Source organism: Rhopilema esculentum, chromosome 19 (assembly GCF_057945365.1).
Source record: "Rhopilema esculentum isolate cy_ngs chromosome 19, ASM5794536v1, whole genome shotgun sequence".
In the NCBI taxonomy this organism is placed as follows: domain Eukaryota; kingdom Metazoa; phylum Cnidaria; class Scyphozoa; order Rhizostomeae; family Rhizostomatidae; genus Rhopilema; species Rhopilema esculentum.
The window spans coordinates 1,561,597-1,584,532 of NC_142833.1; the positions used below are offsets into that span (position 1 = coordinate 1,561,597).

Below are 22,936 nucleotides of genomic sequence, written 5' to 3' on the forward strand. Positions count from 1 at the left end.
TCTGTAATAAACAAATCGTTTGCTGTTAAGAATTTCCTACTTGTTTAAATGCCTGTCCCCTCGACGTATGATTCTTGCTTGAGTTTGCCCACCCCAGTCGATATTCACAGCTGCATGGCTGTTACATACATTGCGCATATTTAAAATTCTTGCTAGACTAGAGGACCCCAAGTACAATTAGAACAAGGGATGCTATCCATACGATTTTCTATAAATTTTCTGCAATTATTTATTGTAATTTTCTGTTTTTCATCTTTTGTAATCCTGTTATTTAATCTTTGTTCATTGTATCTTGAAAGATTTTTAATTGTAGCGGAATTTTAAAATTAAATTAAATTAAGTAAATGAATAGAATACAAAGAAACGAGAACAGCATGCTTAATTAAAATAACCGCTGTGAAGGAGATAACATTCGATGCAACGGAATTTCTTTACATGAAGTTTCTTCAATAGAATCGTAAGATACAAAATGGAAGGTGTTGGGCAAGGTGGCAAGGGTGGTTTTGAATTCATCAAGGTTGATGGATTAGCAAAGGCTATTGGTACCTCAGAACCTGGATTAAGATTTCTTATAGCACTTCTTATCGGTAACTATTTTTCTCTATCTTTCTCGTCGATATGACATTTGTATACCCTTTTAGGGTACCCTCCTCCAAACTTCAATTCGTGTATACATAGGCTATCGAGAAGTAAGAACCACCCGTTGAGGGTTAATAAGTGGTATTATGTTTATTGGGACAATGAATGCAACTAGGCTCTGGATTGATGAGCATTTATATCGTACTTAATAGATCTTAGTGATGCCAAATTCTATGTCAAATATTAAGTGTTTAAATGTCCATTTCTTATATCCTATTCCCCTAATTATGTTTTACCAGTTATGACAAAAAATCTTTAATCAAGGTCTTGATATCTGATGTTCATATTGAATAAGTCAATTTGTAGCTGAAATGTCCTGTGTTCAAATAGGTTTTTATATCTATTTTTGAATGGCTGAAGTAAGCTTATGTCAAGCTCTCCACAAGACTGAAATCCAGATTTTGCTGACGTTTCTCCTGATCTAATTCCCTTCTCAAAACTAAATAGAACTTGGAGTAAGAACTAAAATAAATTCTACATTCCTATGGATACTTTCTTTTTGAAGCAATACCAGCTCACCAAAAAGAGTGAATTGCCGGTTGAAATATTTTTGGAAAAGAATCCAAGGATTGTTTGTTTAAAACCATAAAAAAGACATGCTCAGCTTGTCATAAAACTAAGAAAAATGGTGTAATATCAACAGCAGCCTTAATTAATGCGCTGGGCGTTGTCATACATCCTTGTGCCAACAGAGATCTGGGATCAAGTTTGTTGTTAAAATAGGGTGCCTGGATGAAAAGAGCTTGTATCAGTACAGGCATCTGCCAGACTGAAGAGTTTGGTCTGTGCGAGGAATGCGTTCAATAATTTTGCCCTTATTTCCGCCAGCACATTATTAAGAATCTGCCTTATATTCCGCGCAAAATATTTGTTTATCTGGTCATGTTCCCCTCGAATATTCCACCATTCAAACTTCTGACTTCTGATAACAAGAAAAAAACAACCAATACAAGGTCTCTTTGAAGGTCTTTGCTTCAAATTCCACACACAATTTGGCAGGAAGTGTTTGTTATCCGCAAATTTAGAAAATATTCTTCTGGTATTCCCCGCACAGAAAAAATACTTTAAAGTCTGGGGCATCTGTACTGTTTAATTCAAAAAGAGTGTTTCATATATATTTATTTGGTATATATGTTGTATTATGTGATTTTGAGGCCTTGCTAGCTCCTCAGCCAATCCACCAGGTAAAGCATTCTGGGGCTCATCTTCAATCTTCTATCGTTAACTCCTAAAGGCTTTACAACCAAACTGGAGCATTTACTCAAGGAGCATGAAAAAAAGGAAAATTAACTCAGGAGTAGGATTAATACCATTTCCACCCAGCGCTCCAGTATGCTCAGTCAACTTATGATCAGTATGCTTCTTTACATCTGGGTTATCAAAGACCCACATAGCTATGTGGTGCTTACTAGTTTCTAGCTTTTGTCAATTCTATTATGTTTGAAATGGTGTTTCGTATTCATATTCAAAAGTTTTTGTCAGTGAAAATATAAAAACTTGATTAAGAAATGCCTGCCTCATCTTTATCTAGATCATGTCAGGACTAACTGCTTCTGGGTGCTTTTCTTCAATCGTCAACTCCTAAATGCTTTACAACCAATCTGGAGCATTTACTCAAGGAGCATTAGAAAAAAAGAAGAAAAAAAAGGAAATTAACTCAGGAGTAGGATTAATACCATTTCCACCCAGCGCACATTTAAAATTCTTGCTAGACTAGTGTAAAACAACACTGTTTTACAGTTGCCCTGATTCAGAAAAACACAATGAACGAAACGGTATCGGCGACGATTATACTATTCAAAGTTCAGCATTTATTCAAGGAGCATTAAAAAAAAAGAGAAAAAAGGAAATTAACTCAGGAGTAGGATAAATACCATTTCCACCCAGCGCACATTTAAAATTCTTGCTAGACTAGTGTAAAACAACACTGTTTTACAGTTGCCCTGATTCAGAAAAACACAATGAACGAAACGGTATCGGCGACGATTATACTATTCAAAGTTCAGCATTTATTCAAGGAGCATTAAAAAAAAAAGAAAAAAAAGGAAATTAACTCAGGAGTAGGATTAATACCATTTCCACCCAGCTTTCCACTTTTCATGAAATAAGACAAAATACCTTAAAAGTACCTCACCACAGACATACACTTGTGCTTAAATTTTTTCTCAAGAAGGCCCATATTTCTTATCACTATTATCACTATCTCTGGCTCTTATCATTAAGAATGTGAAAATATCTTTCATGTCTTTTTAAAATTCAATTCACGTTTATTCTTGTGTTCAATCCATTTATTGCTATTTTACAGGCTACCCTTTGGCACTTCTGTATCATGCTACAGTGGCAAGAGCAAGCCCTATTGTCAAGGTATAAAAATATAAATGTTTTTTTAATCCAGTAATAGTAAATTTCTTGTACCAAAGCACAAATGTACTTCCCTGAAAGGTGCATGTACTTTTTAGAAGAAATTCCCAATGTTTGGCTTTTCATAAGAAAAGGATCGCAGGCACATGCACCTTTTATGAAAAACCAAGAATGTGCTGTTCAACTTACTGATCGTTATTGGTTTCAGCAATCCTGGTATTATGGAAGAAGCAGTCCTGGTGTTCCCCATTTGGAATTACTGTTCTTTTTCTCTTTTGTTTTTTAATTTCTTGATTATTTTCTCCAAAGTAATTTTCAATTTCTTTTGTGTGCATTATCTTGATAGAATTTCCAGGGACATCATAACTCTTTAAGACCTGGCTCCATTACTCCATCTTCGTATATGTCTCTGTTTTTCTCATTCCATTTTCGTATTTTCTTTAACGCATTATCTCAAGCCACTCTGTTTTGATCAAAACAATAACGTGGGTGTTTGCATTACACCACCATTATTTGTATTCATATCCTTTGTTTGAGCACTTTTTGATGAAATTATATGACTCTTTTTTCGATTGCTATTCCCTATAAGACAATGCATTTTGTTTTAAAGAAACTTCTTCTAAATTCCGCAAAAATTATTTGGTTGTATGAAATCTTCAAATGATTCTGTTTACAAATGACTCAACGTCGAACATTTTTTTTTGAAGGACTCCGGTTTGGTATCAAATAATTCCGTTTTTGAGTGCATTGGAACTCAAAATCTAAAATTGAATTTGAATCCGTTCTCACAAGAAAACGGAGTAATGGCAGCAGGGCCTAAAATCTTGAATGCTTTTTACTAAATTATTTTGTTTTCAAGAAACTTCTTCTAAATTCCACAAAAATTATTTGGTTGTATAAAACCTGCAAATGCTTTTGCAAACAGTGATACACCACTTCAAATATACATGGCATTTGAATTGCTATCAGGTCTTTGTAAAAATCGTAAGGTCTCTATTTTATGGATCACATGCCATCACACACCACCGCATGCCTAATCAACAAATTTCATGTTACCAGGACTGAAGGAGGAAGAATGTATTATAAAGAGTGGTTTGGAGGTTGCTATTAAAGGACAATTAAAATGCAATCAGTAATTGAGGAAGAAGGTCCACAGCCTCTAAAGAATAAAAAGCTGCTGTATATTGATTTACTGCTTTCCTCCTGTCATTACCCTGTTTCCTCTAATGAATGCCACCCTCTAACAAAAGTGTTTAGCCAACCATTGGTAATAAACGCAGCCCTCTGATAAGTGTGGTCCTCTTTTGAATGTCTAATCTTAAAAAGTAGTATTTATTAGAAAACAGACCAAACAATTGGTAAAATTGGTGCACTTTTTTTTCTTTTTTTATATTCTCATAAAATTTACAATGACAATCAATTACAATACAAAAGCCTAGGGAGCATGGAAATGAATAACAAGCCTAAGACTTACACTTAACATAGAGACACAAATATTACAATAATAAGCTACAAATGTGATTGGAGTGGTGTCGCCCATCGTTCCAATAGCGTTGCAGATATGGCAAATACTCACAAAAAGCTATTTTAAAAGGAGATATCAAGTCTACCTATGTTCCTTACTAATCAAACAAATTTGCGACCAGACATGATGAGCTACACCACTCCAATCATAAAAGGAATAAAATTTACACAAAAGAGAAAATAATTTACACGAGAGAGGTTTTCACGCGAAAGTGGTGCACCTTGTTGGTAAAGGTTTTTTTTCTGACATTTAAAGGGAATGGTCCAAAAGTTTTGTTTTGTCCCCCCAGAACTTAGTAGCTGGTGCTGCCCATGCAGGTCATGTAAACTGTGTTGTGCCTTTAAGGAACATTATAAGATAAAATTAGTCAGATGATGAGACGCAGAGATGAAGAAGCAGGTTAAATGAATATTTTGTTCAATTCTGTATTTTTAAAGTAGTAACAAAGATTTCCAAAGTGGCTGACATAGTGTCTGAGTTTCATTTTTGCTTTTTTGCAGAACCTGTACTTTACCATATTTGGACTAAATATATTATATTTTTGCTTTGGTGAGTACACTGTTTTGATGATTTCATCCACAAATTGTTCACATATAACTCAGTTTTTAATAAAAATTTCTGTTAGCTGGTCTGACATAAAGTGCTCAATGCTGTATAGACATAGCAAAAGAACATACAAATCTTCTTGCAATATTAGAGCCTGAAAATTTCCTTTTTTAAAATAAAATTTACAAGTATCTTTTATGGACAATGCAGACCATAGTTTGAACTCTCCTCAGCACTGCCTTCTGATAAAATTACACCCTTTGAAATTCTATTTATTTACAGATTCTCTTGAGATGTATCCTAAAAAGAGATGCAAGCAAAATTGGCAACATCACAGATTGAAGGAGACTTCAGCAATTTAAATGCAGAATACTGCTTAGATTTTTTAATTTTGCTGGACGTCTAGGCTATTACAAATATACATTTCCCTTATATTTGTTCTTGATATTCTGAACAAGTGAGTTGAGTGATTCACAGCTCACCTGGAAATATACAAATGGCACGTCCTGACCTGTTGTTGGTTGTTATTGTGTTTGAGATTGTGGTTGTTTTTTGTGTGAAAATTGAGATATTCATCTTCTTTTTCAGCTCAAGACTTTGTGTACCCAGCCATTTCCATCCTGGTAACATATATCGTTTTGGTGCTGATTGGTGGGACTAGAGCATCTGTTTTTGTGTTGTTTTCTTTTAACATGGTGAGTCATTTAGTGCTGTCAAAACATAGAATGGTTTTATTTTATTAATCTGCAAAATAATTTCCATGTATAAAACCATTGCATTTGAAAAGATGTACATCCGTAGAAATTTTGCTCTTGCCTACCTCCTGACTTTTCAGAAGTTGCAGGTCAGAAGTTGCAGGTGGTCAAACATTGATTGATTTTTGTCGTCTTCTTTCTCCTTCAAGGGATATCTAATTGTTGGTTACATCTTCACTTCATCAGATAGTTATGATATCAAATGGACAACACCTCAGTGCATTCTTTGTCTACGTCTTATCGGTATGTCCCAGCATGATTTTGATCTCTCTGCCACATCAGCTTTACAAGTATTAAATCAGTTTTTCCGATTGTTCACATCTAATCTCCAATACCATGTTTAGGTAAGAAGGCAGTAGCATATTTTCACAGAAACCATGTTTAAGGATATGCAATTGTTAAATTCTCAGCTAAAGACATTCACAGAAAGAATTCATCCCAATTTGGTCTACCTTAAGATAGTTTTATGATCCAAAGAATGATTTTGCCAACAAACTGTCTCAAAATGGGAGTTTTCATGCCCTCCAAAATAAAATTTGCTCCTGGTAGAAACCTGGTATCATTTGCTTAGCAAGCTGGAAACTCAGTCCTTTTCCTTTGCCTATATGTCTACTGGCTATCTAGTTTTGAAGTGATTTCTCTGTGTATTACATGCTGCTATATTTTCTCACATTAATTTTCTTGAACTAGGTCTTGCTTGGGATTGCTATGATGGAAAACGCCCAAAGGTAATGAAAACTGTAGTACACTTCATATGTGTTAGACAGTATCATAACATACTCAAGTTGACCTTTGTCCAAAATCTCTCCAACCTATAGACTCTCCTGACTCTCCAACCTATAGAGGGTCTTGAGTGATTCTGATTCATGTATGTTAGCTCTAAGCTGATATTTTATTACAGTAGATCATAGCATCTTTCACAGATTCTTTCTACTAGGCAACAGAACTAGGGGTATGAATCATATTTCATCACAAGCAAACGGGCAGTGACCTAACTATTAATCTGAGGGCAAAACTTCGCACATTTTTTTCATCTATCAAATATACATGAGCCACTGAATTGCACTGAAATTTAGACATTCTGTTATGATCTAATTCTGAGAGCTTTGTTAACGATTTGGGTACCATAATTTTTTTGAATGCTATTCATGCGAATTTTGGAAATAACCAGTTTTAAAGCCAGGAAATTCAAGTTGACTAGCTTATTTTTTATGTTTTGGTTTCAACTGCTTGTGGTAATAAAATTTTTCTTTCCCTTTATACCTTCAGTTTCATTGCATTTAGAAAATGTCTTCCTTGTTTAAGAATTGTTGATAGGAACAGGCTTTAGTGTGGGCTGTTTCATTTATGGATGTTATTTTCAGCAACTGACTTGACTAATAATGAACAGCTTCTTTTAAAAGCCATTTTAAATGTATCAACCTGTCCTCTTGCGAATTCTGATCCTCTGAAGCCACAGTAGGCTGAGCGTTTTTTTCCAAACAGGGATCTCAACTTTAACAAACTGTTTTGAATCACTCCCTGTTCTATGTTAAAAAGCTCAATTTTGTCTTTCCATAGGAGGAGCTGTCAAACGACCAAAAACTGACTGCCCTTGATCGAATTCCAACATTATTAGAGGTTAGTTGGGTTTTTTATTGTTGTTGGATAGGGTGAGCTCCAGGCCAGAAAAAAGGGGGGTGGTTGCACAGATGACGACCGCAAGAAACAGAGTTGACTGAAATGGAAATCAAGGTCTAAATCCAAACTGTGCACATTTTGCAATATTGACAATGACCTTGAAATGTTTAGTTTTGCCGTATGAAAGATTGACCGATTCCTGTGATTTATGAAAGGGATTGTAAATGATTTTTCAGTATGAAGTTCAATATGAATTTTTGTGTGATTTATGAAAGGGATTGTACATGATTTTTCAGTATGAAGAATCAGATTTTTCAGTGATGTTTGCATTCTGGGGTATTGCAAAGTGCCTTGGTTTCATATTTTAGGCATTAAAGGGTAATTGACACAAGTCTTTCACGTCTTAAATAGCTTTGACATGAAACTTCGTTCACACAACTGTAATTTATATTTGTGAAGTCAATCATGGTTGCTAGTTGTCGGTATTATTCTTGATGCTTCGCGCGAATGCCAGCCCCCTCCCCCCCCCCCCCCGGCTAGCTCTGTTCTTGTTACCCATAAAAGGCTTGCCAACAGTCCTCTTATTTGTCATAGATTTGTGGTTTTTCCTTCTTTTACGGAGCGCAAATGGCTGGCCCGCAGGTATGTATGGAGTGTTATCAAGGATTATTTCATTGTCTGTAAATTTCATACTGATCATGTGCTTCGGTGCCAAAAGTAGTAAGTTTTCTCCATTGTTTTACAATCAATGGTTACAGCGAACTCTGTATCCCTCTTGTAGTTGAATACGATGGCACCCTGACACCAACACCTGATGAAAGACGTTTTACTTGTCTATCAATAAACACCGATTTATAATAGTTTTCTTGAAAATGTACAACCATTTTTGTAAGAAACAAAGGTTCAGGTTGAAGGTCGTCAGGACAAAAGTTTCTTAATTTTCTGGTCACCTTAGGACTCGTTTTCTTAAAGACGGTTTCAGATAAAAATTGAGTGTGTTTGGTAGAATGGGTCATATTGTAGAGAAGAGCGAATTTAAGAATGAATTAAAGATAGAAATTATGATTGGCATAGGCACAAGAGATCAAAGCAAGTCAAAGAATTTCGAAAACATTTAGAATGCCTGTTCTAGGCTACGAATTATTTTTTTATCTGTTTCGTTTTCTAATTTTGGAAAGATGTTGCAATAGATGTTGAAGGGCAAAATAACCTCCTCGGAAAAACAAACCATAGATACCAATAAATCAGTCATTAGTCTACCTTCCCACATCACCGAGAGTGAGTTGGACCGTTTGTGCATCGGCCCAAATATTTTAAAACATCATAACCTTTTACAAGGAGGGAAGTATTTAGGGACGTTATGCAAGAACCACAATTGTAATTGATATTGAGCTGTAAACGGGTAAAGGAAGGCCATTCTCCCCATAATTAGCCGATGCTCTAGTCCTATTTAAAAGTATAGACGCCTCAAAACATGAACAGTGATGAAAGTTGTGAGAAGATTTTGAATAACCGGGAAATAAGGCTCTAAATGGTTATGGTTTCTCCAAAAAATGCTTCTTTCATTAGAAGAAACTCATTATAACATCGAGATTCATAGTTTGTTACATTTCATCGACAATTTGGTCCTTTATCTGAATGGTTTTCACTGAGTTTCACGCAAACATTTTGAGAAGCACTCATCAAGCTTTTATTGTGCTAGTATGATTCGTCTCCGAGAATTTTTTCGTGATTAAGAACGACAGTAGCAAAGAATTTGAAAGAAAACTTTTATGCTCATAAAAACCAATTTTTATTTGGACTGGAAAAATTAATTTATTCTTATAAAAAAAAGATTTTTCGTATAAAGAGAACAAATCGAGGCTTGGAGGGTAAGGAAAAATCGAATAGTATGTGTTCAATGAGGCAACACCGAGCAAAGTGAGACCCACGGCAAGCTGAATTCTCTGTTACCAGGATATCAACCCAAGGAATTAAAGGCTATTCAACCATGCGCTTTACTCAAGCATTTAACTCCAAACCCGCATAAGAAACATTCAATATAAGACCAACATGACCAGTCAATTAGGAATGGGACAAGTGCCCCTCGTGAAATGAACTCTGAGTAATTTCAATGTAATCGTCACCTAGTAAGAAGTCATTTGCTTCTTCGCAGCAGCGAGAATCTGCGTTGTAACGGAGCTGTGATTTGAATCGTGGATATTGTTGAAAAACTTTCATAAATCTTTTAAAAATGAAGGGGAAAATAGATTTTCATGTCAGATTTAATCAGTTTTCTCCGTTAAAGGCAGTGTTTCATACAAAGCATTCTTCAAGGAAATGTTCCTCGGTCTGAACAAACAAAATACAAGTAAAAATCAAAGTATTTCAGGAAAGCTAGATTCATATCAACATTTCTTTAGCAGCTTTGATGTTTGTGCATGCATTCGTCTTTTTGTGGGTTTTTATCCAAAACTTTGAGAACAGTTTTGTAGAATGCTACCAAAATAGAGAGACTTTCGCAGGTGGCTTTTTTCAACTAGTGTTCTATTCATTTCACGGTTAAGATGTTCAGGTTAGTGCCTTTTCTCTGTTTTAGTTTCCAATGAAGCGCTACATCGCATTTATCGAAGGAACACTAATCGATGAAAATGCCGAAAAGAATGGCGGATCCAGGTAACATTTCTTTTGTTATTAACATGTCCAACTATTATGGTCCACTCTTGCCAACCAAGATAAATCCAATGAAACATGTTAATTGCTTAAGTGGTTCTTTATCCAAAAAACGACAATATAATGAGACAATAATTAAAGTACCAGAATAAAGTGCACTGTTAGAAACAGGACGTTTCAAGCATGTACCCGTTCTCAAATCACAATTTATCGTCACTTGATAACGAGTAAATGCTCGAAACATCCAGTTTTTAATTTTTCATTTCATTTTGTTACTTGAATTACTTTCCCATAAAATCGTCGTTTCTTGGAACAAGGTCCGTTTATACCTGCAAATCTAAGGGTCATGCCCACTTTTGAAGCCTCTTTTACCTGAGGAGAATAAGTTATCTGGTAATTATAATTTTCCTGTGGCTTTTCATCGTATTATTGGAATGAGCCGATTATTATTCGGGACATTCAAGCCCTGAAGGCACCCAGTGGCACCCCAACATCGAAGGATTCAAAACATCTATGTACCCGTAGTGTCAAAAAAACTATAATTAGAAACCAAATATGCCAAAGTTCAATGTGAAAGCGAAAGCATCTTTTTCAAATTTGAAATTGTCCAATTTTTGCAAAAAATCTAGATGCCCTGAGATTTGCAAATTTCAGGGCCCATCAGTTTCGAACCAGCTTTCTCAATGTACCAAAATGGTTTCTTTTATCCAAACTCAGATTTTACTGGGCAGGTCCATTTGCAATGTTTGTTTGTCTGTGATTGACATCCAAATCTGCCTACACATTTCTATTTCTAACACCCCCCCCCCCCTCTTTTGGAAACAAGACGTCATTGCCACTTTATTGGTGTGGTAAAGTTTCTTGGCACCCTTTCCTGGGAATTCCATATCACATGAACTCTGGACCCTTATATAAGACAATGTAACTTTTTAAAATATTTCAGAAGGGGTGTTCGTCTCTGTATTATGTAATCATGTTTTTTACCCAGCTGTTTCTTTTGCGCTTAAGTACCGCGCAGGGTGGAGTGCGCCACTCGAAAAAGTGCACGAATTAGAGCCTGGTTGGTCGCAATGTGACGTTTGCTAATCTGAATGCTGCTTTCTCGGGATAATCGAATCACGTGTTTGTGTATAGGTCATTTGCTAGTTAAGCACTGAATTGCACTCTTGTGAAGTAGCGGATCAGCTATGAATGCAGAAGAATGCGTTCATTCGCACAGATTAACAAGACTTGCTTCAGTCTGTGGCGTTCGTGTGACCTTCCTCTTTCGATTCTACTGAAGTGTCAATCATCTTCTACCATGTAGAAAGAGAAGGTATGCCGTCTAGACGACCTTTGGAAAATATATAGGTTAGAAGCAGTGAGGCTACCAGGGAAATAAATCAGTAAAAGTTGGACGGAGGTAATAGAGTAGGAGTGGGAAATATGAGAGGTTATTTTTATAAAAAGAATACAAGAAAAAACGGATGCCAAGTTTTCTGTGTGTATTAAAATGATTAGGCAGCTGCTGCTTTGCAAAAGCTACAGAGAAATTGAGGAGAGTAGCCATAAATTAGTTTTTCTTTTAAAAAGAAAACTCATTAAATCGGCGTAAAAAGCGCCAGGTAGTCTTTTCTGAACTATGAATAAGGCAATTATAACAAGCGGCAACGAGAACGCGAATAATCAGCTAGGATTGACTGAGGCCCCGTTTACAAGAGAGAAAAAGGAACGGACCCAGAAGATGAACACATTAGACAGTTTTCTAATCCTTTACTTGATTTTAAAAAAAGTTGATTTACAACAATCTTTTCAGACTAGTATGCATGTGAGGTAGATTGAATTAAGTGGTAATTTGTAGCCTATCTATGAGTGCAATCTGCTTATTTAGGGTTTTTGTAGAAGTTCTGACTGCCTGTAAAATGCTGTTAAAGGACAAAAAGAGGAACATCATAATAAAACATCGAATGGTGACTTGAAATATGAACCCATGAAAAATTTCAAAGGAGAGATGACGCACTTATTTTTATTCACAATACAAACAATTCAATATGCAGAGCATGGTAATTGCACACCCACGATAACATGGTAACCCTGAAGCCACACCTATAAACAAGATCACTCTCAATTACCGTCACAAAAAAAGAGAAACAGCAATAGACGCGACGCGAGGAGAGACTCCACGAGCGTAAAAAGCGATTTCGTAGAACTCAAAGCAGGACGCTTTTACGTAATTCAAAGAAGACCCACGCATTATCCTCCTGGACATGCCTTAAGGACTGCGATGCTACGGATATAAGTTGATCCACCGCTAGACTTAGCTCACAAATGCCCGTGTCGTTAGCTCACAAAACTCAAACACTCACCCGTGTCATTCACACCCTTTACCTCTCCAATTCACCTTGTTTATTTCGTATTTTTCTTTATTGTGTATTTTCTTGTTAATGTTGTAAATTTTTTAGCAGAGCCATTAGTAAACAATTCTCATTTAAGGTTTTCACTGCGTAAAAAATTCAATGAAATAGACAAATTTCTCCGACCTTAGGTGTAAGCTTTAATTTTATTGAAGCATCTGTTTAAGTTGCTTTATACGTCATTTTCAAACCATGCTCTATGTTTAAAGAATAGGGTAGTTCTAAGTTTCAACTTTGACTTCCCCGTTTAATACGAGGATCATGCAACTTATCTTGAAATGAAATAGCTGTAAATTCGTACGGATTTTTGCGTTCGTTTTACTGCTATCTTTTCGCTTGAAACAAAAAAGATGTAAGTCCTTTTCCGCATTGTCTTTATTGGTGGACCAAAGTCCACAGCCATGGCCGCCTTGTTAAAGCATGAAAGTGAAAACCATACAATCTGAATGCAAATAGTAATTTGGTTTTGAAAATGAAACAGATTTCTCCCCTTTCTTCATTCAGTGATAAAATTATTTCAGTGAATCCCCAAGCTCGACCCGTCTTAAATGAATAATAAGGTCGGCATGTGTGCTAGATTCTGTAGAAGCTGATTCTACACCTAGTTTGATCAACTTAAAGCTTTTGGGCTACCCACACGTGTTAAGGTAGTTCTGTGAAGAAAGCTTTAACAGAGAACGCTTCACTAAGAAGAACATCTTAAAATATCCATGGCAATATTCACACATTTGACAAAGATCTCAGAAAAGGCATTCCATAGGACAATAACAAGGAATAAAGCACCCAAAACCTAAACCAAGATCAACTGAAAATTGGCATTCTAGCGCCATTTGTTACAGCACGATTTATCTTGGTAGAAAATGTTTTTATCCCAATTTTTGTCATTCCAGCTTGAAATTTTTTTTTCTGTTATTTTGTTAATTTTTTTTCTTACGCTATTGACGTTGGGTTTTCTTTAACAATAAACAAAAATCCAAAACTCTATATCGCCCCCTTTGCCAATATTGATCGAAGGCAACTCCCTCTTCGGCCCCCTCTGAGGGTAATTGGCTCCTTTAGCATTCAACTTTAGAACTACCTCCAGTCAATCATCAATGTTCATTTGGTAAAGAAAACCTTCTCTTCTCAAATCTAACTTTTTAAATGTTATTCTAGGTTTGTCGCTGGCTTCCTTCGCTTTTCTCTCGGTGTCGTTTTCTTAGTTTCATTTGTATTATTGGATCCAGTTTACCCCACCTACCACATTCTTACGAAGGAGTTCCTTGTGAGTATGCACGTTTTTCTTACCTCTCTGTTAGCCTTGAAGATCTTTAGGGCAGGAAATGTTAATTCTGTAGCAAACAATTTGACTTTAGAAATGACTGGAAATGATTAGTGATGACTGAAAGACAGTCATGGAAATCGCCACACCTTTCATCCATATCAGGCCATGTGATGTTGTATTCAAGTACTGACTTGCCAGTACAAAACATTAATTAAATTGAAACGTCAAATGTCTTTGAACATCGATGTATTAAATTTCGTTGGGTTCCCAGCGGAATAATTCCTTATCAACTTGCAGTTGCTCGATTCGAAAATAATGACACTGTACTTTCTAATAAGAACACACTAGCAACATTATTGTCATGCTACCAGCCTTGTATTTTGATGCTTTATCACTATCTCCTAAATGCAATTTAAATGTAGAACAGCGCATTTAGATTCTAAAAACAACATACAAATTCATCTCTTTCTTTACGTTTTGTTGTGACCAGTGTCCCAGAAAAACTTAAAGGGACTGTGTCACACAGGTCATCCCGCGTAGCGACCCGCGTAGCAACACGCCAGTTGAGTGAAAGCTCTTAAGGTGAAACAACCAGCGTGCAATAAGACAACCAATTTGGAATAAAACAGTTTTTTGCATCCGTGCTCAGAAAAAACAATTTCTCGAACTTATTGAAGCACGGAAGTACCATCCGCAATTATCCCAATATGCTAATTAGGCTGTCAATTATCCCAAAACGCTCAGTGTTCCGTGTTTTTGGTTTGTTTACAATACCATGACGCAGCCCCTTTGATCGTGGATACTCCTGAATAACTGTCGATATTTAAGATTAATGACAAAGGTTGAAGTAGTCGGTACCCACACCTTAAGATTTTCTCACCTCCCCAAACATGTTATTGTAAAACCAAACAAATCATCCACACCATTGTTGCTACATTTTAATTTTCTGATCCATTTTTGGGTGTTTTCCTGTCCCCCTTTTAGCTATTGTCCCCTACTTTATGCTTTCCGAGATTCCTTGTATTGTTGCGAGGTAGCTCTAAATAGGTCCATGCTAGTCTTGACTTGTCCAGACTCGACTTGATTTGACTTATACAGACTTGACTTGTACAGATCTGACTTGAGTTGGACAGACCAGACCTGTCTTAACTGTTGATCCTAACTGTTGATATTTAAGATGAACCATAAATATTTTAATCAGATATATTTAAAATACATGCCATTTACTTTAAGTTTAGTTCATTTTATCGTTTCCTTTTTTCAGGATGCTCCGCTCTGGAAGAAGTGCATTGAAGTGGTCTTCTGGTACCAAATAATGTTCTTGAAATACATCTTTGTTTGGCTTTTTGCTGTGAGTTGCTTAAGATTCAATAACCGAGATTTTTATTCCATTAATTATTCCATGTGGTTGCTTGTTTGCATCAGTTTCGTTTTTATATTCATGCCATCCTATTTGGAAACGGAGGATCTCTCTCGAAAAATATTTGTGACATGGAAGATGTCACATCCTATGTCTATTTTGTATTGTTAATTGTCCCTAAAAAGCTGAATATTCCTTTGGTTCTTATATACGGTACAAATCTTATAAGAATTAATTTTACTAATGTTGCCAGTTTATGCGAAATTTATTCCTGGCCATGTTTAAAGAGTTTGGTGCGTTTAGGAACAACTTTGAAAGCTGGAGTTTGTACATCGTATAGTTTACGACCAAATTCTATTTCTCTGTATTCTTAATTCAAAATTTATATTAAACAGTGTCGTTCATGTGGATTGCCTGTTCGTTGTTTGAAATTATACTGTAGAATCAGCAATTTTCGCCCTGAGTCTTCTTTGGCTATTGAAACAACAAATTTTGTTGTTAGGAATGTTATATTAATAAGATTTACGCATTTCATGCTTAGATGTCTATTTCGGTCATTGTGCTCTTCATCAGATTTCTTTGCTGATCATGCACCGGTTTTGTTCTGTGACGTAAGCTGCTTGCTGATGTATTTCGGCTAGTATTAAGAGAAGTGACTCTTTCGTTGGCTCCGGTATATTGATAGTATCACGTACCTTTAAGCTAAATGATATTAGAAGCAGAGTGCATTTAGTGGATGGTTTTAGAGGTGGGATTTCTTTATAGTCAAAGATTGAAATTCGTGCATTTGTTTCATAGGAGGGCTGCTGTATCTTGACTGGCTTGGGTTACAACGGAGTTAACAAAGATGGCAAAGCAAAGTGGGATGGACTAAAGAATATTCGAATCACCAAATACTTTACTGGTTACTATTTAGAGGTACGTAAATTTGCAGTTGTTGATAGAGGATTCATTGGATATAAGTTTTGTTTTTAAATGTATCGCGGTATGGGTCGTATTCATTGCATCATCATGGCTGTTACTTTAGAAGTAACTCCAAGCAGATTATTAGCAATATAACAATTCATTTCAAATCAAGACTCCAGGCAGGTGTGAAAGAACAATATTGGACAGAAAAATAAGCGTCTGGAAAATTCAAATCGCCAGTGCATTCTCATAGAGGAGTTTTCATTTTGACTTCACTTTCACAAAATTATGAGCCACGAATAGAACACAAATTACCATGTTTCTTTGATTTGTTTTGACGGATAGAAGTCACACTTAGTGAACAACTCCAAGGCAAAAAATAACAAAGAAAGCGACACGAATTTCATTTAGAATTTTCCTAGAAGCCTTGTTAAACCATTGTTAAATGTCTGATAAGAATAAAACTTTAGTAGGAACACAAATATTTAGGTGAGCCTAAAAATTCAAATAATGCATTCCTTCTTCTAATCAAATTGCACGTTCGGCTGTGTGTAATATTTGGGACACAACAAAACGTTTTCGTACAGGAACTAAATCTAGCTAAATCAATTTGTCTGTTTCTACTGAATTCAGCGAATTCGGTCTTTTAACACGTTGCTTCTAGTTGCAAACAGAAATGGTATTGATTAAATTCCAGTTTATTTTCATTTGTCTATAAGAATCACTGAAGTTTGTGAGACAAATCTTTTGGAGGGCTGAGGCCTGTGCGACCAAAAATGCAATATTTGTTATTAATTTTGGATGAATATTTTAGTTTTTAAAGTTGGTATATATTAGGCAATTTTATTAGGCAAGAAGTAAGTTTTAACCCAAAGGAGGCTATGATGGCTAACAATTTCTGTCGATCAAAACATTTGATTAGCAAAACATAGTATTTGTATGCAAAATTCAATTGCATAAACCCAGTTTTGCCGTTTTCCGAAACCGCAGTCAAATTCGTGTAATTCGTACTCGCTTGAGTGAGAAAAGTGCGTCGTCCCAGTCTATTTTGCAGGCCACAACATGGGGTATTTTTTAATAGTTATATATTTGTGGGCATCGGACCTTTTCAAAATCTCTGTAGAAATTGTGGGAGAGAATTCGGGCTTTTGCAAGAAAAGCAAGATATGGTGACATATTTTCTAGAATCTGTGCAGGCATTAACGATATTTTTACCGTTGTTCACTTGATGATACAGCAAACTCCCGATAAATCGAATCCCCGTTTACTCGAACACTCAGTAAGTCGAACTGATATTGCATTCCCCTTGCCCAATACTTTTATAAGGAAGATGCCCCCGATAACTCAAATATTCGCTATCTCGAACCATTTCACTGGTTCCTTGAAGGTTCGAGATATTGGAGTTTACTGTTTATTTGTTCTAATCCGAACTTTAAAGCGAGTTTGACTGTACGGAATCTAATGAAACTATCGAATACGGTAATCATACCCCCACGGATTTAATAGTTCAGTGTGGAAAGAACTACATGTTGCCTCGTTTTATCTCTGCAGACTCTTGTTCATTGCTTCAACGTGAACACCAACGAGTGGGTTGCAAAGTAAGTCGGTTTTATAAGCTTTGTAAGTTTTATGTACCTGCAGCTTTAGATATTTGATGTACAAAATTATAATCATAGATAAATGCTATACCCTTTTATATAGTGACTAAATATTCAAGTCATAACCCTTCGTCAGTAATGCAAATAATGCTTATTAAAAGTTATTAGCGGAATGACTATTTATTTTAATTCACTTAAATGTTTGCGTTTTTCAAAAATCAGCTTTTAAGCATGGTGCATAATTGATCAACAACTGGTCCCCCCGTTGATGTGCCCGTAGAACATGCGCATTAGACTCGATCATTATTGCGCTTGCTCTCTTACTTGGAAATAGGAAGGGGGTAGTCACTCATTCAAAGTCTATCACTTGGTTGTCTCCAAAGGAAGACTTAGTAGAATTTCTAGAGTATGTTTTGCCGGGTCAGAGCGTTTCTACTTTGCTTAATTCATCATTTTTTCGGCTTGTATATAATTTACGGTACCTCAGGGTGTATAAAATTCTTTGCCTTGAAAAAAGAGAATTCACTGCTTGTGTTAAGTAATTTTTTGTATTTGTTTAAAGCTGGCAACTGCTTTTTGCCCGACTGTTCATTTTATTCACAACTATTAGCCATCAATAATGGTTTCATCGCTGCCTCATATTTGGGCATGAAGCAATTTTTTATAATTATGTGAAAATTTTCTGAGAAAAATATTAGCTATCTTAATTCAATTCAATTAGCTATCTTGAAAGAAAAACAAGCGTTGATTCAACTCAATATAGAGTGCAACATCAGTATATGAATGTAACATATGTAAGATGAATAAAGAAATGATAATGCTGGTCAAAGACACGAAAAATGATGGAAAATAGCAGCAACTTTTTCTGAAGAATCGTGTCAGAAGATGATGCACATTGTGTCAGAAGATTGATTGCGTAAACAGATTTTGTCGTATTTATCTTGATCGGGCCAGAACATAACACGAAGCGGAAGCAGATCTGTTGGAAAAATATGAAATATTCTCAGAAAGAGCTTAGGAAGAGTGATGTGATTCATAAACTGCAATCTCCTGCTCTGCTCAATGCGAAGATTGCCAAGTTTTCATGTTTTTTCTTTTGTTTTGCAGATATGTATTCAAGCGTCTGCGGTTCCTAGGCAACAAGAATGTCTCTCATCTCACTGCGCTGTTGTTTCTGGCAATCTGGCATGGATTCTATATAGGATACTTTTTAACCTTTGCAAGCGAGTTTGTGATTATTGTTCTACAAAGACAGGTAAGCAGTTAGTATTTCATATCAAATAGCCAAAGAGAATTCTATGTTTGGATGGTGCCTGTGATTTGAAGAACCCATGGAAAGACTGGTCCGTATCATAGCATATTTAGAGTTGATTAACCGCCTAAAGCTCTTCAGGTGCGAATCGAAAACGACAGCAGAGAATGAAAAGCACGTTCGAGTGCCTCCTTGAGATCCTCCTGAAAGAGTTCAAATGAGCTTCTTCTTTCTAAGTCTGGATTTAATCAAATGGCTTAGTCACATCGCATTATAAAGTGTCAAAGAATTCTTATAATTTTGCATTTGTTTATTTTGTGTTGTATGTTGCACGAATATTCCACATGCAAAAGATATAATTCACTACTTTACAAAAGTCTTGAAACTTAAATTTAATTGTCATATTCAACCAATGTTTGTCCTCTAGCTATCAATGTAGCTTGTATCATACTTCCCTACAGCGACAGCACTGTTCTGTTGTAAGGAGGGGGGAGGGGGGGGGTTTAGTATTTGGAATATTATTAGAAAGTACGAAAGCAAGAAAAAGTTGATTGGTGTTTCGAAGAATTTCAGCATGCATTGGCCATCAGAAGAAAGAATATTGCGAAATACTATTCATAATACTATTCACGTGATATTTTGGGGCATTGTTGTTGGTATTGGCTACCAACGTACGATATTTGAAATCTTTTATTTGTTTACTGTTCTTTAAGCTTTTTTTTATTAACCTTGTTATCTTTATTTATTTTTCAGTTTGCTGATAATGTTTATCATTTCACTGGATTGGTTTTCGATGACCTAAGCCTGCCAATTAAGTGTCTGCTAATCCCGTTTATGTACGTTTTCAAACATGTCGCGTTCGCGTATTCCGTTATCCCATTTGCACTGTTACGGTGGAGGAGAACTAAAGTGGTAAGAATTGCGTAATTTCTGCAGTACGATAATATCAAACTGTTGTTAATCCTGTTTGCTTTAGTTTCTACCTTTTTGTTGAGTTGTGTTACAGCCTGAACATCATAATCGTTTTCTTTTTTACCTCTAAGAGGACCTCCTTTCTATTCACTTTTCTCTAACAAAAAAGAAAAAACCAGGTGAAAAGATGCCTCGTACTTGCCCAAGATGCATCTACTTGATAATCTGTTCTCAGATTTGTTAGTAAAGCTTTAGACAATTTCTGATACTTTAGAGACCATCCATTTACCTAGAAAAGTGAAACACATCTGTGCTCGAACAATTACTAACTTAAGACTGGCGAAAAGTTCTAATATCTCATTTTGGGTTTCCTATCATTTCTGTTTCTAAGTATATCATATTTTGTTTCTTTGTTGATTTCTCCATATTGACTTCACATTGTCACGGCAACATTTTACACAAAATCTAATCTGCCTCAGAATTGGCACGTTTTTGGAGAAAATGCTGTGCCTGGTTGTTAAGTATTAACACATCGAATGGAACCATAATGACAAACGTTATTTCTTTTGCAGGTTTATGGCTCAATGTATTACATAGGCACTGTAATCACACTGGTTGTTATTGTGGTGAATCTTTCCATTTGGTTTTACCGACGAAGTAAGAAGCCAAAAGTGAAAGACAGGTACAGTTTGTTTGTTTATTGAAGCAGAATGTTTTCTCGAGCCTTATATGGAATCAATAAACAAACTAACATTTTTCCAATGGAATGGACCACAGACCAATGTTTACCACCTATACGTTTTCAACAGCGTCTTTCAACATCTTTTGTTTACGTACCACATAAATATTACAATATATGCTAAGTGCATTAGTTCTAGTCGAAACTACTACACAACCACATGGAGAGGATACCCTGATGGAAATTGTCAAGGTGAAAGTGGTTGCTTTACACACCTAAAGATTCTTTCACCTTTCGAAACATTCATTCGAAACAAGTTGTGGTAAACCAAAAAAGGCCTACGCCTTATATTACCACAGTTTCATTGTGGTTTATGTCACATCCGTATCGCCTTGAGGCTAGTATCATTGTTTGGGGTCAAACATTTGCCTAATACGTTGACTCTATTTTCAAACTGCCAAAAAGAGCTGTTAGAGCAATTTCGCATGAAAAGGCCTTTTCCCATTCAACACCGGTCTTTAGAAGCCTCAAGCTACTCAGACTTCATGACATATTGAAACTCCGGTTATTAACATTTGTTTCTGAATCAATAAACAAACTAACACCGAGTTGCTTCAACAATTTCTTTACACTAAATATTTCAGTCCATCACTATGAAACAAGGCAGTCTTTCCGAGGAGATATCTATCTAGATAAAAAAAATACGCTTCAATTTGGTTTAAAATCCATTCGATATATGGGAGCAAAACTCTGGAATGACCTATCAAAAAGCAAATTCCTTCTCGTGTAGGATATACCTATATCGGATTTTTTCGATCATAACCTTTTGAGAACTCTTCTGAAGCTTAAGCGGGCTTTAAGCATATTCTGAGGAATGGTATTTATGCAATAGTAATGTGTATCAGTTTTGCCTACCGTGGGAAATCTTACAGCTTGTTTTTGTGATTTGTGGATCTTTCAATCGGCTCTTGCTATAAACATTTCGCTGACCTAGAAATTATTGATCCAGCTGCTAGTCACTATTTATAGGTACTTAAATCATATCAACAGGTTCCCTGGAAAAATGTCTGCACATGATTGCTAAATCAAGATAAAAAATATACTTTGCCACCAGGAACAACATTTCAATATATTCTATTTTATAATGACACAGACAGCCCCTACCCAGATAAGATATTTTTTCCATAAATTGTTATAGCTTGTTCCATTTTGGGTTATTAAATGATAGAAATTCAAAATGGCTGTTATATGCTTAAATTTAGTAAAATTCCAGAATATTATCATCCTTTTTTTAGAACCAAGTTATGTTTAAGCTAGAATTTTCAAGTTGTGTTCAACGCATTTTTTTGTCAAATTCATGTATTATATTGACAGCGAAGTCAAAGAGGTGGTAGAAAATGATTAGAAAATGTTTTTTGTCCTACTTTCGGATACAGTGATCTATCAGTGAAATAAATTGATAGAATAAAATATTTACAAACAATGTGTGTTTGAAATTTTATTGATAAACGATTGATGAACTTGTTTTGATTCTAGTTTTATTTGGAGAACGTTTGCCAAGGTAACTGTTTGTCTCTTTTCAGCGCGAAGACAAAGTAAGATTGATTCATGCCGGCGATGGTAAAGATTTTGCGAGGTCAGAAAAAGATCGTTGCTATGTTTTGAGTGATCATTTCCACCGCATTATTCGACTTGCCTTTTGGAACACAAAATTTTGAATGTCACTGCTGATGTTTTTTAACGATTGTAATCATATTTGAATAAGAGATTCTATTTTATTTCAAGTGAGTATCATGTGGAATTAGCTTTCTGAATGAACACCCTTGGAGATTATCATGTCATCTATCAACAGAAATGGCATGGATAGGTAATTGTGCTTGTGTGCTCGGTTTTTCTGGAGCATAAAAAAGCAAAAAGTCGAGTTTCATTGTGCCAGCAGAATAGTGATCTTTGTATGACACAATTCCTTGTTTTTACCCAAGTTTGCGATCTAAAAAATAAAGTTTTTTAACCTTTCTAGAAAATGAGACAAATATCAGTTTGAATTTTCTTATGAGAAAATGAACTCTTCTATAACTCGCTGAGCTGCACTCATTGTCCCATTTTTAACCTCTTCTAAAGAAAAGTTTGTGATCTTTAAGACTATGTCCTTTGGTAAATAATACACCTGTTATATGACAGATAAAATCAGCTTTTCTGAGTTTTCAAAGGATTTCGAATTTACCCAGTATACATCAAATATGCTGCCCCATGCGTATTTGTTAATATAACCATCTCATCCAAGTTTTTCCTTAATCTTTAATATCCGATAGTTCTTGCTATTGTTATGAAATGTTTTGAATAAAGCATTCAGCTTGGTCGAAGCTTTTCACATCTGCATTGGTTCTATGGTCAAGCTATTGCATCAGTGCTCCCATGAAGGCATAAGGTATCATCTTATAAATATTGTCAAGTTTTGTCAAGTCCACCAAACT

General features: G+C 35.7%; 1 protein-coding gene across 1 annotated transcript; it reads left to right on the plus strand.

Annotated features, from left to right (window-relative positions):
* Nucleotides 1-430: 430 nt before the first annotated feature.
* LOC135688136 (lysophospholipid acyltransferase 5) lies at nt 431-22,256 on the plus strand. Its single transcript, XM_065204853.2, has 17 exons — nt 431-587; nt 2,945-3,003; nt 5,026-5,074; nt 5,660-5,766; nt 5,976-6,069; nt 6,517-6,554; nt 7,387-7,446; nt 8,041-8,088; nt 10,025-10,101; nt 13,647-13,755; nt 15,020-15,106; nt 15,914-16,033; nt 17,573-17,619; nt 18,727-18,874; nt 19,625-19,783; nt 20,356-20,465; nt 22,046-22,256. Exons 1-17 carry the CDS (start codon nt 470-472, stop codon nt 22,059-22,061), a joined length of 1,446 nt encoding a protein of 481 aa, XP_065060925.2. The 5' UTR covers nt 431-469; the 3' UTR covers nt 22,062-22,256.
* Nucleotides 22,257-22,936: the final 680 nt, after the last annotated feature.